The following is a 15,708-nucleotide window of genomic DNA, read 5'->3' as shown; positions in this document are numbered from 1 at the left end:
AGCCCTCACAGGTTGCCTGGAGAAAGAGTCTCTCAGGGTGCTCAAACTTCAGCTCAGTTTGATGCAAAGATCCTGTGGGCTGTGAAGGGACTTGGAACAGGTGAAGACTCCCATTAAGCAGGGAACCCTGATTGCTCTTGGAGCTGATGAGGGAGGGGGACTTGATCAGGGGAGAGAGACGGAAATGGGAGGCCGTGGCGGGGAGGAGGCAGAAATCTTTAATAAATAAATAAATAAATGACAAAACAAAAAATAAAAATAAAAACAATGAAGATTACTGAAAAAAAAAACCACAGAGACCAGAGAGATTAAGAGTCTACAGAGAAGATCTGATAGGAGACTGGCCAAAGACACCGCCTCAGACACAGCTCGCATTGCTTTCTCTTGCCCAGGGTGACCATTGTGAGGATCGGAGTGGGAATCAAGATTCAACTGATGTGGTTTCCAGGGCCTCACATGAGGCTGGGGAAAGGGAGGGGGGTGATGTGCATTTATTAATGCAAGCCTGGGCGAGACGCTATGGCCGTCTTTGCAGAGTGTTTCACAATTATGCCGACTCAGTGAGCGTGAAGGGGTTCTGGGTCTGGAACGGAAGGTGACATTTGAAGTGACTTACAGCCATCGTGACGTATGCCGAGCATCCTAGATGTCTTTGCCAAGGAACCTCATCAAGCCATGAAGGGAGCTGGCACTCACATTGATCAAAATTATGTCTTCCATTCAGAAATCGACACATATTGTGTCAAATCATTTTATCAGAAGATGTAAGAATCTTTCTCTGCCAAGTCATTTAGGGTGGAACTGGAGGAGACTGAGCAAATCCCAGTGACTGTGTGTGGTAGAAGCTAGGCATCCTCCAGAACTCGGGATCCCAACCAGAACATGTTGCTTTGTCATGGAGGCTTCAGCAGGACAGTTGCTTCAATATATTACTGTCGAATTACCTGCTTTCTAAAACAATACAGCCTCTAAATCATTTTACATCACAGCTCTGTACAAAAGAAATGAAATCATTTTGTTAATTATGTTTATCCCAAACCATAAGCAAGTCACTTTGGTACATTCCAGAGAAAGATGTTTATGTAGCTCAAAATAAAAATAATTTTATAAGAAAAATGTGGTCCAGGGCATGGATGTGGTGGCACACACCTTTAATCCCAGCACTCAGGAGGCAGGGGCAGGCGGATCTCTGTGAGTTTGAGGGCAGCCTGCTCTACAGAGTGAGTTCCAGGGCAGCCGGGTCTACAGAGTGAGACTCTGTTTCACACAAAACAAAAAGAATCACCCTGGAGCTGGAGATCTGGCTCTGGGGTTAAGCACTGGCTGCTGTTGAAGAGAACTCAAGTTTGGGTCCCAGCATCCACAGTGGGAAACGCACAACTGCCTGTAATTCCACCTCCAGGGGATCAGACACCCTCTTCTGGACTCTGGGTACCTTTACACACATGTTCATACACACAGACACACACACACACACACACACACACAGAGAGAGAGAGAGAGAGAGAGAGAGAGAGAGAGAGAGAGAGAGAGAGAGAGAGAGAGAGAGAGAGAGAGAGAGAGAGAGTCCGCACCAGTTCTCAGTGCGGTTGTTTTGCCTTCTGCACCACCCCTGAATTGAGGGGATTGCCTTAAGGCAATGATTAGTAAAGCTGCTATAACTGGCATTTATGGTAGTTCCTGGCATCCATAGAACATTGTATAATCTATATGATACTCTCAAAAGATTTCTGTGCCCATGTCAACAGCTTGCTGAGTCTGAGGAGCCCTGTCTGTACAGCGCTGGTTCTCAGAAGGAAATGTAACATGGGTGACCGGGCCAACAGCCCGAGCCGTCTGCTAACCACAGCTGTCACTCAGGTCTTCGCAGGGTCCCGAGCCTTGGGTCGGCAGCTGTGTACTAACGTGACCTGGCCAAGGCCTGGTCAGCCCTTCCTGCTCTTGGCACCTGTGCTTGGGGGCTGATTCTGCAGAAGCAGGACCCGGGACTTCAGCTCTACCTGCTGCACATCAGGACCAAGGACTTGGCCACAGAGACACAGGTTTCGACTCTAAGGCTTTGAGCTGGCTCCCTTCTGCCGCAGGATCTCTGCACATGCTGACTCTGCCTAGTGCTGTGATCAACTCTGACTCAATGTGTCAAGTGCATTCCTGTGCCCAGACCTTTGCACTGGCTCTCTCCTGTGCCCGAGACACTCTTTCTTCCAATGCCAGCTAACCTCTTAGTCTGTAATTTCTCAGGCATCTTAACAGGCCATCACAGGCAGCCTGTGCCTTTCCACCCGACATAAAACACATGTCTCTTCGAGGGCCACTCGTGTACCCACAAAACAAAGATTTCTGGCTGCTCTCTTACCTGGCTCTGTGTGTGGTTATTGTATGCCCTTGACTCTGGGGTGTCATCCCCCAGGGTCAGGAGCTTTGCATACCTAGGGCTCCCCAAGCTTCAGGCTAGCCTCACAAGAAGTGCCGAATGAGTGAACCAGGATGTGGTATTTTTTTGACGCTTTTGCAATATAGAGGGAGGAGTTGGGGCCTTGTGTGTGTGTGTGCAAAGCCTGCAGTGTCCCACTGAGCCACACCCCAGCCTGGCTCTGGGTTCTAGAAGCAGCTTGAGTTCAAAGCTGCTTTTCTCCAAGTTTTATATATGGAGGCTCGGGGTAAAGGAATCTGTTAAACAAAGGCCCTCGGGCCAGGAGAAGTGAAAAGTTAGGAAAGATAGAGGCTGAAGCTGGCTTCACCAACCTCAGAATCTGTAAGAGGGTTGGTAGCAGTAAGCAAAAGACAGTATTGTTTTGACTCCAGAGCATAGGGCTGTGTCCTGGGGTTGCAGATGTCCACTGTGCATAGCAGAGTGAGAAAGGGGAGGGACCTGCACAGGGCTAGTCTGGGCTGAGACAGCATTGACAGGATGCTGGAGCTGTGTACCGCAGAAGCCCCACTCTGGCCGTTTCTCCTGTCAATCAAGACCAGAGAAGCTTGAGTGTAGCTCAGTGGGAGAGCATTTGCCTAGCATGCAGCAAAGCCTTGCACCCCAACCGTGAGGGAAAATCAAAAGTCCTGTGCCAGACTGTCCTGAGAATCTGCCAGTCCTGTGCTGGTGTTCAAAGCCTGGGTAGGCAGCCCTATTTCAGAAGGGGAGCAGTGGTCTTCTCTTCTCAGGAACCCCATTGTGCTTTCAGAAGGACAGCTGGCTCCCCGAAGAAGCCACCGCCCACATCTTCATGGGTACACCCCAGTCAGAAGTGGCCAGGGACGTTGGGATGAATATCAGCTACAGTGTGCCCCAAAGGAAGTGCTGGCTCAAGCTGCTGTACCCCCAAAAGAAAATTCACCTGGATGGTGAGGACAACACCCTCCCTCACCACCTGATTCCTCTGCAGCTGTGATGTGGGTAGTGTGTCTGTCACACATTTGCTCCTAGGTTCCAGAGCAAGAGCCGGTCCATTTGATGGCTCAGGGGATAGAAAATGGACCAGAAGGCCCACCTCTGACCTTGGCCTGGTCCCCAGGTGACATCGAGGTGCACTCATCTGCCCTACTCCCACCCCAGGTCTCCTTGATCCAGTCAGTGTCCTGGTCCAACAAAGCCCCTCCCCTCCCCCTGCCCCCCGCCAGCACTGATGTGGAATCAATAATAGAAAGTTTGGGGTTGGGATAGTTCAACAATTCAGATTGCCTTCCGCTCTTGCAGAGGACCAGCACCCACATCCAGTGACTCACAACTGCATGCAATTCCAGTTTCAGGGGACCTCACACCCCCTTTGGGCTTCTGTGGGAACCTGCATGCCTGTGCACATACACACAGTAGATACATGCACAGATAATAAATAAATTATCAGATAATAAATCTCTTTAATAAAAGTTTACAGCAGAGAAAAGTATTAAAACAAGTTGTGCAGACTGCTCCCGGGTTTCCTGATATCCCACTGAAGTTCTCAGAACTGGATGCCCTAACACAGTGTATCCGCCCTTAGCTCCGAGAGCTAATAGGGAGTGCAGAGAGGGCCTGTGGAGAGCCTGTGTTTCCAGAGCTGTCCGGTGCTACCTGCAGAATTCCTCAGCCCAGAGATGGCTTCTTTCCATTTTGGTCAGATTGTCATCCCTCTGCAGGTCATTTCAAATTGCCTCATTTTTTTAGGGGACACCTGTCATATTGAATTCAGACAAACCTCTTTTAATGCCAGACACAAAGACACCATTTTTCCAGATGAGGTGCCTCTCACCTCTGACCTCACCCCTCCACTACCTCTGACCTCACCCCCTCCACTACCTCTGACCCGCACTCTTTCCACCACCCGCCTTTACCTCTTTTTTTTGTTTGTTTTGTTTTGTTTTTTTGTTTTTCGAGACAGGGTTTCTCTGTGGTTTTGGAGCCTGTCCTGGAACTAACTCTTGTAGACCAGGCTGGTCTCGAACTCACAGAGATCCGCCTGCCTCTGCCTCCCAAGTGCTGGGATTAAAGGCTTGCGCCACCACCGCCTCTTGAGTGCCCAGGAAGTTCGTCTTCCTCCAACCCCAGGCATTCAGGATAAGACTCCTCATTCTCAGTCCTGGAGCCCTGAGTCCTCGGTGCCAGCGTGGAAAAGCCCCGTGGGCTCCCAGAGTGCCTTGTGCAACGCTCACACCTCTGATGCATTGCAGTAACGCCAGCATCTGGAGCTGCAGAACTCATTACAGCCTGTTCTCATAGCTCCCAGGTCACCGCTTCCCAGAGCAGGTGAGGAAACAGGCGGGTGAGCTCCTTGAATTCAGGCAGGTGTGACACACTGGGGATCATACATAGTGACTGGCCTGGAGAAGCCCAGCTGTCTGTCCCCTGATGTGGGTGCCAGGTCTGGGATATGCTGCCACCCACAGCCCCAATGAAGAGCTAAAGAAGCCATCATTGGGACACACAGTGCATGGACTGCATGCATTATTGTAAAAAGGGAGTGTATGTATGCTTGTGTAAACACACACATGTATTCACATGCATGCACACATACTCACATAGGCCATGTTGTTTCTAACCTGTTTGCCTTTTGAAACAGGTCTTATTGTGTAGCCCAGGCTAACCTAGAACTTGTGATCCTCCTGTCCCCCTTCTTTAGCACTAGGACTACAGGCCTGTATTACTATGTCTGCACTACTTCATCTTCCTCCTCACCTCCATCTTCTTCATCCTCTCCTTCATCCTCCTCCTCGCCATCTTCCTCCTCCTCTCCTTCATCCTCCTCTCCTTCATCCTTCTCCTCTCCTTCATCTTCCTCCTCCTCTCCTTCCTCCTCCTCTTCTTCTCCTCTCCATCCTCCCTTTCCTTTCCCCTCTCTATCATTTTCCCCTGCTACTCTTCTTTTTAAGAAAATGGTTTCTTATTTATGTGTATGTGTGTAGGCCTGAGTGTATTGTATGTATATGTACAATGTTCATGGCTGGTCCCCTTGGTGACTAGAAGAAGGTATCAGATCCCCTAAAACTAGGGTGACAGGCAGTTGTTAGCCACTCGTGTGGATGCTGGAGCCAAACCCAGGTCGTTTGAAAGGACAGCAAGTTCTCTAACCACCGAGCAATCTCTTCTCGGCCTCTCTCTGTAGCCCAGGATATTACCGAATTTGCAATCCTCTGGGACTGCAATGTGCACCGCCACACCTGTCTCTGTTGCAGCTCCTGCAGGCACTGTCTGCAGGGCCATCCTTCAGCTTGGCACCTGCCACTGAAGGCAATGGTCCCAATTGTCTGTAGTTCCCCAGCAAGCTTCAAGGGTGGCCTTTGCGCTCCGGCCACAGCCCTCGCTGCAGAGTCCTGGCTCCTGGCTGTACCCTGACCTTGACATCTTAAAGAGGCCAGTGGAATAGGAGGAGGATACTATAGTGACCCAGGCTTCAAGACTGGGATGGAGGACAGGGCGGCCAGAGGTCGCAGAGGTGCTCAGATTCTAGGTACTGCCTGGGCAGCTGTCTGTCCTGTAACAAGGTGAGGTGAGGGAAGGACAGAGGGGTCCCTCCTGCTTCCCCCTGACTATTTCAAACAATCCAGGGTTTTAAAACCCAGGCCAAGGTGTGGGGATGAGGCTCAGATGTAGAGTGCTTGCCTGATATGAACTTGATCCCCATACCACACACACTGGCATGGTAATCCCAGTACTCAGAGGTTCAAGGTCATCCTCAGCTACATAGGGAGTTTGAGGCCAGCCTGGGTTACCCAAGACCCTATCTTAAAAAATGAGGTCAAGGTCAAAGTAGAAGGTCATCAGTTAAGCTCTGCCCCTACCCCCATCTGGTCCAAGATCACAGGGTCAGAACAAGGCCTGCTGGACGTGCTTGCCCTTCAGGTGATGCTGGGACTTTTTCAGGTCTAGAGTGACAGAGACAGACAAGAAGATTCAGCAGTTTGAGGCCCAGGTGGAGGCAAAGCTGGAGACAGCAGGCAGACCTATAGTCCCTGATGGGAACATCCCGCGGCAGTTGGGCAGCAGGCTGTCCATCTCTGCATCTCTGAGGCGCATGCTAAATGATGAGCTCACGTAACTCTGTTCTGTGGTCAGGTTGGGGATGGACGGCCCAGTATCCCTGTGTGACCCCCACCAGCTCAGCCTTCTTCGCACTAAGGGGTACTGGCTCCCGTGTGCTCTCACCCACTTGCCCACTGACCTCCTTCCCCTTAAACACACCCTAGGTACCTTAAAATGGCAGCTTTCTAAGACAATAGCTTTGGTACTATTTTGACTCTAACCCACGGTGAGAAGCACATTTAGATGTAGGTTCATTTTGTGATAGTCTATCATTGAAAGACCCTACAGACCCCCTCCTCAAAACCCGCAGCTAGCATGCTCCCGGGGGAACGTCCTGTTTGTTTTAAACAAATCTCCGGATCAGCAGCCAGCCTGCTCCCGTAAGAACATCCCAGGTGCCTGAGAGAACAGGAGATAGAGATAGAAAGACTGCAAGGCAAGATGTCAATAAGATAGGATGTCAACAAAGCAGGTTAGTTATAAGATAGGAACAGGATGACTGTTGCCAGGCATCCATGCTGAGAGAGGAAACCTTTCATGCCCCCCGCCGCATTCCGATAACCACACTTTTGCTTCTGTAAACTTGCTTCTTGCTGACACCCATGCTAAGAGGGGAAACCATTCATGCCCCCGCCTCATTCCGGTCGATCGATAACCACGCTTTTGCTTCTGTAAACTTGCTTTTTGCTCTTCCCTATAAAAAGCCCGTCCTCCAGTTGGCAGGTGCGCAAGTCCTCCGAAAGACTTGCTGCCCGCAGGTACCTGTGTTTACTCAATAAACCTCTTGCTAATTGCATCCTGTGGCCTGGTCTCGGAGTGTCCTGGTTCTGGGGTCTTCATCAGAGAGGAAAGGTCCTCTCTGAGGGTCTTTCATTTGGTGCATTGGCCGGGAATTGAAGACCTTCACCCAGGAGCTACCGACCCACCACCGGGAGGTAAGCTGGCCAGCACCCATTCGTTAGTCTGTGTCTGTGTCATTTGTGTTCTTTGTTAAGCTCTGTACGCTCAGATCTGAGTGCTCTGAATCTGGCGAGGTAGAAAGGAACTGACGAGTTCGGACTTTCCCTCGCAGCCTTTTGGAAGACGTTCCAGGGGCGTCTGGAGCCTTCGGGGCTCAACCCGTGTCGGAAAGATACGTGGATCTGGTTGGAGAAGGGAGGTCTGGACTCCCATTGTCTCCGTCTGAAATTTTGCTTTCGGCATTACGCCGAATCCGAGCCGGCGCATCTGTATTGTCTGTGTATTTTTGTGCTTAATATGTTCTTTGTTTTGTATATCTGTTTGTACTCGAGTCTAAATCTGGTACCATGGGGCAGTAAATAACCACCTCTTTGACCCCAACTCTATGAAAATCCAAAAGGAACGCTGACAGTCTGCCCCTCCTTTACTTCTCTAGGCTGTGCTGCTGAACTGCCCTGCTTGCTATTGCAAGGGAGGAGGGAGCAGGGCTGTGATCTCCTGCGGCACAGCCTGGAGCCAGGCCTAGGCGGGCAACCAGCCTCTGAGCAAACTTCTCAGCAGGACGCAGGGCAGGGCATGGCAGCAACCCTGGCCCAAGTCAGAGAAGGGGGCAGCTGTGGGCACCCCCTGAAATCCCTGTGCTGAGAGTGACGTCCTCTCTTGCTGACCTGAAGTCCACCAGCACCGCAGGGGAGGACTGGGGGAGGAGGGCTGCCTTAGACAGTCCAAGGTGTTCCCTCCCCCTACAGCCAGTGCAAAGGTCTTCACAGCTGCTACTGGCAGTGTGAGGGCTAAAGAGGAACTGAGTTGAGGCTTCCAGACGGTGGACCAATCCTGACCTCACAAGTTCCCTGGAGGGAATTCCTCCTGGGGCCTCTGGAATCCCATTCAGAGAAAAGCTGCTAGATTGCTGTGAGTACTGAGGTGGGGTATGGGAAGCTTGTGCTATACAACTAGGAGCTCACTATGGACAGAGCTGAGACTGAAGCCAGGTCCTGGGAGGATCCCCAGTGGGGTTCCCTGTGGAGAAGGCTTGTTTTCCCTGGAAAATAAGGTGCTAGAGATTGAATGGCAGCCCCCATCTGCAAATGCCATGTAAAACCTTGTGCCAAAGATCTGTGGCCCTTGCCCAGGGGAAGTAGCTGGTGCTAACGCCAGGGTCACAGAACTAAGGCCTCCTGTGGAGACACATGCCAGCCAGTTGGGTCCAAGCTGGTGCTAATTCCTCCCCACAGGACCCAGTAAGCCTGGGAACCTACAGTAGGCTATTTCTCTGGGGTCGGATACCCTATTAAAAAGCAAAGGTCCCCTAAAGAACCTGGACCTTTCCATTTTGGCAGTAGGGCAAGAGATTGCAAGTAAATATCCCTGTGGCTGTTGGTAAATGGTGAATGTGGATTCAGGAGTGGCAGGTAATGGAGTAAGCTGACATTAAAAGGGCCTACCAGCCCTGATAACATCTGTCTTCTGGGGATGCTCTATACCAGTCATCATGTGCTGCATCCAGGTAAAAGCCTCTGGTTTAAAAATTGGGAAAATTAAATTAAGTCACTTTAAAATAATATGCTTATAAAAAAAAACCCTACAGATTGTTGGTTTCTATATTTCTTACTATGCAGTGTGTCCAGAGGAAAGTAAATTCCCAGCTCTGTTTAGATGGATGCAGGACTACACTGTCTTCAAGAACTATTGCTGTAAAAGGCCTGGCACAGGGCCAGGGCCATATGAACAGCCCAGCTGAGCTTCTAAGCCAGCCCATGTTTAGATCTGAATTTAACACTTGTCTGCTCACAATGCTTGTGATAAGGTGGGGGCCCCGAGTTGCCCCACAAGGCAAAGATCTGCTAAAGCCTCTCACCCCACTACGATGGCAAAGGGGGTGTTACTGAATGGTGAGGTTGAGTTAAAATGGCCCTTTTGACTCTTTATAATGTTTATGGCTATTTAAAAAAAAAACATGGCAAAGATTCTCATTTATTATTAATATAAAAAAGGTGCATTTTGGGTTGTTTTCAGATTCTGTCAATGATAATATAAAGGATGTCGCTAAGTTTTTAAGGTAATATGTTTTCTAATTCTGAAAATCCACCATGCTAATGTTCAAAGTAGCTGTAAGCATAAATTGTCAAATGATATTTTTAATCTTGGTCAGTTTTACAGGAATAAGGTAAAATCTCAGAATTGTTTAATTTGCATTTCCCTGATGATTAAGGATGTTATATTTAAGCAAATTTTAAATATCTTTCAGTCATTTCAAGTTCATTTGTTGAGAATTTACAGTTTTGGTCTGTGACATAATTGTACTGAAATATTTGTTTTTATAAGGATTAAGTTCCTAAGTTCCTTATATGTCTCATGATACCTCCCCATTCTACAGGTTGATATTACATTCCGTTGATTATATCCTTTGCTATACAAAAAGCGTCTCAGTTTTAAAAATCTTATTTATTGATTGCTTCTCTCAATGTCTATGCCACTGAGGCTGTGTTTGAAAATGAATTTTAAACTTTTTTTCCTTCTATAAAAAGTTCAATATTGTTGGTTTTATGTTAAGGTCTTTAATTTGTTTGGATTTCAGTTTTGTGCATAGAAATAGATATGGATCTATCTTCATTCTTCTACATGATAATGTCTAATTAATTCTTAAAGGGAGAGGCGGGAAGCAAAAGAAAGATAGGACTCAGACAGATTAGGAGCCTGGGCAACAGAAGATCAAAGACAAATGAAGAGGAACACTGGAACTGAGTAAAGAATACAAACTGGACACCTTACGAACTAGAAATTTGGGAAAAAGACAAATAAATAACTCGTTCCTCCCTGGTCACTTCTGAATGTATGAACAAGCCTTTTGTTGACCAAAGGAGGGACTTTTGCTTTCGCTGCTGTTTTCAGTTCTGCAGGAGACGCAGGCTGCTTGTCTGCCTCTGCCTCTACCACGCCCTCCTCACCGGGATGACCACCTCTCCCTGCCGTCACCGCTGAAGAAATCCTCACCTCCTAGCAACTGCCTTGGTGCTGTGCTTGCTCTAAAGCCTGCATGAGCCCTGACTGCTCACTCTACAGTCTTGCTCCCCTCACCCATGTCAGACTGTGATACAGCAGTCACCATGCTACCACAGGTGCCCTCCTGTGCCAGACTACTGCTCCTGTGCTGGGCTGACGTCGATGGACTAAGGATCCTACCAGCATCTGCATAAAGGACAGGCGAATGGCAAAATGGCAGGCTAAGCTGTGCCAGGCAGAGCCGAAAATGAGGGCGAAGCTTGCCAGGGGCACAAGGCTGGCGGTCCGAGCTAAGCAGGTACACAAGACTGAAGGTAAGCGGAAGGCGGGGGCAACATTGGTGGACAGGAAGCAAATGATCTGGGCCAGTAACCTCCCTTCAGGGATGGCGGCCCGACCGGAACGCTGAACTTGTGGCTTTGATACAAGCTCTACAGATGGCAGAGGGAACGTCTATACTAACAGCAGGTATGCTTCAAAGCAATATACAGACAAAAAGGACTGTTGACATCTGCTGAAATTTTGAGCCTCCAGGAGGCCACACATTTGCCAAAGAAGACAGCCATCATACATTGACCAAGATTGAGACATCCAATGTAATGGCTAAGAAGATCATAAAAAAAAAAAAAATCATCCTAAGGTTTGGGATGCCCAAGATAATCATGTCCCATAATAGACCTGCCTTTGTTGCCCAGGTAAGTTAGGGTGTGGCCAAGACATTGGGGATCAATTGGAACTTAAGCTTACCAACCCCAAAGCTCAGGTCAGATAGATAGGATAAATAAGATTCTAAAAGAACAAATTGACATAATTGGCCCTGGAGACCAGCAAAAATGACTGGACAGACCTCCCTCCCTCCTGTCCTGTCCTGGGTTCAAAACACCCCGGCAATCGCTGCCACTAGTTCTGTTGCCTGGCTAGTTAGCTGCTGCTCATGTATCCGCTGACAGTGGCTGACCCTGGTGATGAAATCCTGAGCTCAAGGCTTACACAGGGCAGGCACATCCGCTATAAGGTGGGCTTACATCACCTTTTAGGCTCTTCTTTCCTAGAGTCAGAAACCCACAGGGCTCTGCTCATTTTTCTTTAGGGTCTTTTGAAGCACAATATCAGACAGCAGAAGCAAAAGGCAATTCTGTTCTGTTCCTCCACTGTGTGTCTGGGACTTATTGACAGGAATTATTTTTTTACAGTTTGAGATTTTTCCGGATCAGACCGTTTTGTGCAGATAACTTCAGAGAAAAAGCAAACACACCTAAAGCTTCCTTACCTCTTGATAGGTTTTGTTTTTCTACAGGAAAATCTTGTTTTAATCTGTGGGGTTATGAAATGATATGGCTTTCAAAAGATAAACAGAGATGGTTTAATATATGATAAAATAGATATCAATGGGATGTTAAAACTTTTTTTTAATGCTGTAGTTACAAATGTAAAGCCTGAGTAAGTCAGTCTCAAAAAGATATTTATGTCCTCATTCGCTGTCCTCTGGCTTTAGGGCTTTTTGTTTTGTTTTAAACATTTGTCATTCTGTATTGCATTTTCTCTCATTGTTTGTTAAAGTTCTCACAATGGACACAACCCTGTACATTTGGATAAAGCTGATGCTACAGGATGCAATGGAAACCTGTAGATGCCATGTGGTGCCAGCTGGACCGAAACTGACTTCTCCGGCACATTCTCTGGAGTTGAGGAACAACACTCCCGGTGTCTACAGCAAAAGAGATTTGTATTCATAATACTGAACTTGCCTCTTATGAGAAGGCATCCATGTGTTTCTTAGGGCTGAGTTAAGCTCTTTGTAGTCAATAGACTATTATTGCGACAGTGTTGGGTGCTATTCTCGGGTCTACAGTGGTTCACAATGTCTACCATGTAGTTACTTTCAAGCCTCATTCAGATAATTTTGTTAAGAGCTATGTACACCCTAGAGATGTTCTACCATCTTCTCCCAATACTGCTCTGTAAAGTATAAGTTATTTTGTCCCATCAGTTGTACTAGTTTTCATATGGCTATTGTCTGAGCAAATCTTTCAGAGGTGGTGCTCCATAACAGGAGGGGCGTGGACCTGTTGCTTTTAAAGAAAGGGAGTCTTTGTGCTACACTCAGGGGAAAATGTTACTTTTATGCTGACCATACTGGATTGGTTAGAAGATCCATGACCAAGCTTAGAGAGAGGTTAAGACACAGACAAAGCTGTTCGAATCACAACAAGGATGGTTCGACGGATGGGTTAATAAGTCTCCCTGGTTTACAACTCTATTGTCTTCTTTGATGGGTCCCTTGATTATCTTCCTTCTGATTCGCCTGTTTGGGCCCTGCATCTTAAACCGCCTGGTCCAGTTTATAAAAGACAGGCTGTCAGTCATTCAGGCCCTAGTACTGACCCATCAGTATCACATGTTACCACAACAAGATACCGAAGTTCTGTGATTGCTTTGAGTAAAAGATTTAACTCATTAACAAAAGCAGCCAGCCTGCTCCCGTGAGAACATCCCAGGTGCCTGAGAGAACAGGAGATAGAGATAGAAAGACTGCAAGGCAAGATGTCAATAAGATAGGATGTCAACAAAGCAGGTTAGTTATAAGATAGGAACAGGATGACTGTTGCCAGGCATCCATGCTGAGAGAGGAAACCTTTCATGCCCCCCGCCGCATTCCGATAACCACACTTTTGCTTCTGTAAACTTGCTTCTTGCTGACACCCATGCTAAGAGGGGAAACCATTCATGCCCCCGCCTCATTCCGGTCGATCGATAACCACGCTTTTGCTTCTGTAAACTTGCTTTTTGCTCTTCCCTATAAAAAGCCCGTCCTCCAGTTGGCAGGTGCGCAAGTCCTCCGAAAGACTTGCTGCCCGCAGGTACCTGTGTTTACTCAATAAACCTCTTGCTAATTGCATCCTGTGGCCTGGTCTCGGAGTGTCCTGGTTCTGGGGTCTTCATCAGAGAGGAAAGGTCCTCTCTGAGGGTCTTTCAATCATCCCCAGGTTGACTGCAGATTCATTGGGCAGCTGAGGATGACCTGGAACTTCTGAACCTCCTGTCTCTACCTCTGATTATAGATGTGCACCACTGCACCCAGGTTTCAGTGTGGAGCATCACATCTAGCTGAATGCTAGGCAGGCACCCAACCAACTGAGCTAAATCCCCAGCTCCAGGATGCTGTCTGAACATAGGATCGATGAGAGAGGTGCTGCCCTGGTGCTAGAGGCAGCTTAGCCCTTGGCTATGCTCCTTGTGGTGTTCTGGAACATTCCTGGGGCCTGGGCTGGAGGAACTTGGAGCGGTGACTGTGAATTGCCTAGCATAGGCATGTTGGGGTCCTGTAGTATGGCTTAGCTCTGTGTACTTTGTCTGTGTGATAGACTTGCAGGGCTGAAAGTTCTAGAAAGCTTACTTTCTAGACATGCCCAGTCGCCTGAGATGACACTCTCTCTTCTCCTTTCCCACTCGATATTGTTTCATTCCACTTAGCAGACCTGCCAAGGTGACACAGTTGCCCCAGATGGTGGAGATTACAGTCTGTGTCAATGCCCCCGAGGCACAGGAGAAGCAGGGGTGGCGTCTCTGAGCCCCCAAGGTGGGGAGTGTGCTGGGGGACAACCACCCATGACTGTTACCAACTGCCCCACAGTGTTGCTGGAGAAGAAGGAAGAGGCTGGGCTGCAGTCGGCCATCCTGGGTGTCCAGCTGCAGGTTCCCAGTGACAGAGCTCCACATACAGGGCCTGCTGAAGCAGCATGGCTCTGTGGGAAGCGACACCCCGAGGATCAAGTACGGCCTCCTGGGTACAGTACTTGGATGGGGGAGGAATGTATTCTGCACTGTGACCTGGGGGGCTAAGATGCCGCCTCTGCCATCCGGCTGCCATTCTGTTGGCCCTGCCGTGGATCGGACACAGCTGTTAATTAGAAACAACACAGTACATTGGAGGGTTGCTCACAGTGCATTGGAGGGTTGCTCACCTGTCATTTTGAAAGCTGCATTAAGGGGCTAAGGATTTAACTCAGTTGGTAGCGTGGTTGCCCAGCTGCGTGGACTAGGTTCCATCCCTAGCGTTTAATAAACCATGGTGCCACATGCCTGTAAGCCTGGCACTTAGGAGATGGAGACAGGAGAATCAGGAGTACAGGATCATCCTTGACCACATAACCAGTCAGTGGTCAACTTACGGCATGAGACCCTGTCTCCAAAAGCAAAATGGGGGCAGCGGTGGCCTGATGACATGCTTGCTTAGGGTGCCTGAAGCCCTGAATCAGGCTGGAATTCACCTCTCCTCGGAGAATGGCAGAAATGCCAGGCAGAAGGAGGCAGGGCTCTGGGCTGATCCAAACAGGTCAGACGAGGCATGTTGCCCATGAGTGCAGTCCCCACCAAAGGCTGAGGATGGAGAATGGCCCCAAGGACACCCATGAGTTGAAGCTGGTCCAAGAATTCCACTGCATACAGCTCCTGACCATCGGTCATAAAGTTTATGCCTAGGCAGAGAACTGAGGATTTCAAAGCTTACCTTCATCTTTGGAAGGGTGGGTCAGCACACGGTCACAGAGTTCTAGACTCTTTGCTGGGTTGCCTTTATGAAATCCCTATGTGTACCCAGCCTGGAGCAGAGAGCCATAGGGAAACAGCGTCAGTGCTTGCCACCTTGCTGATTGACATAGGTAACATACAACAGAAAACTGAAATCATGGAAAATATACTTGCCTGAGTAAGGTGGGAGAGCTGAACACAGGCAAGCTTATTTGGGTAGCACTGGTGGAAAGATGTCTCTGGTCAAGGAATGTTTCCACTGAAAATTAAAATGTAAAGTGACTTTATCCCCAGAGAAGTGTGTTCTGGGCAAAGGGGGTGTTAAGTACCAAGGTCCTAGGCAGAAGACGGGGAGAGGGTGACGGTGACGGAAGGTTAGCAGAGCAGCTGGAAGGGCAAACAAAAGGGGGACAGGGATGGTGCATCTGTCTGGGGGGGGGGACTGTTATTTGTTTGTGTGAAGTCTTGGGATTGTGTGAAGTCAGGGCCTCTTACATGTTGGGTAAATGCTTTTCCACTGAACCACATTGCCAGATCATCTATATTAATTTACCTTCACCACCTTCTTCTTCTTCTTCTTCTTCTTCTTCTTCTTCTTCTTCTTCTTCTTCTTCTTCTTCTTCTTCTTCTTCTTCTTCTTCTTCTTCTTCTTCTTCTTCCTCCTCCTCCTCCTCCTCCTCTTCTTCCTCCTCCTCTTCCCCTTCCTTCTCCTCTTCCCCTTC

General features: G+C 48.5%; 1 protein-coding gene across 1 annotated transcript in view; it reads left to right on the top strand.

Annotated features, from left to right (window-relative positions):
* LOC142831655 (uncharacterized) overlaps positions 1–15,708 on the top strand; it is a 109,378-nt gene that overhangs the window by 32,785 nt on the left and 60,885 nt on the right. Inside the window, 8 exon segments of the mRNA XM_075941857.1 lie at positions 1,794–1,954; positions 1,957–2,005; positions 3,146–3,342; positions 3,513–3,567; positions 6,335–6,505; positions 13,934–14,019; positions 14,091–14,157; positions 14,159–14,249. Of these exon segments, the coding sequence (XP_075797972.1) occupies positions 1,794–1,954; positions 1,957–2,005; positions 3,146–3,342; positions 3,513–3,567; positions 6,335–6,505; positions 13,934–14,019; positions 14,091–14,157; positions 14,159–14,249 (877 nt within the window).

The sequence above is a fragment of the Microtus pennsylvanicus genome, chromosome 11 (genome assembly GCF_037038515.1).
Source record: "Microtus pennsylvanicus isolate mMicPen1 chromosome 11, mMicPen1.hap1, whole genome shotgun sequence".
Taxonomy (NCBI): domain Eukaryota; kingdom Metazoa; phylum Chordata; class Mammalia; order Rodentia; family Cricetidae; genus Microtus; species Microtus pennsylvanicus.
This window is presented reverse-complemented; position numbering and strand designations above follow the sequence as displayed.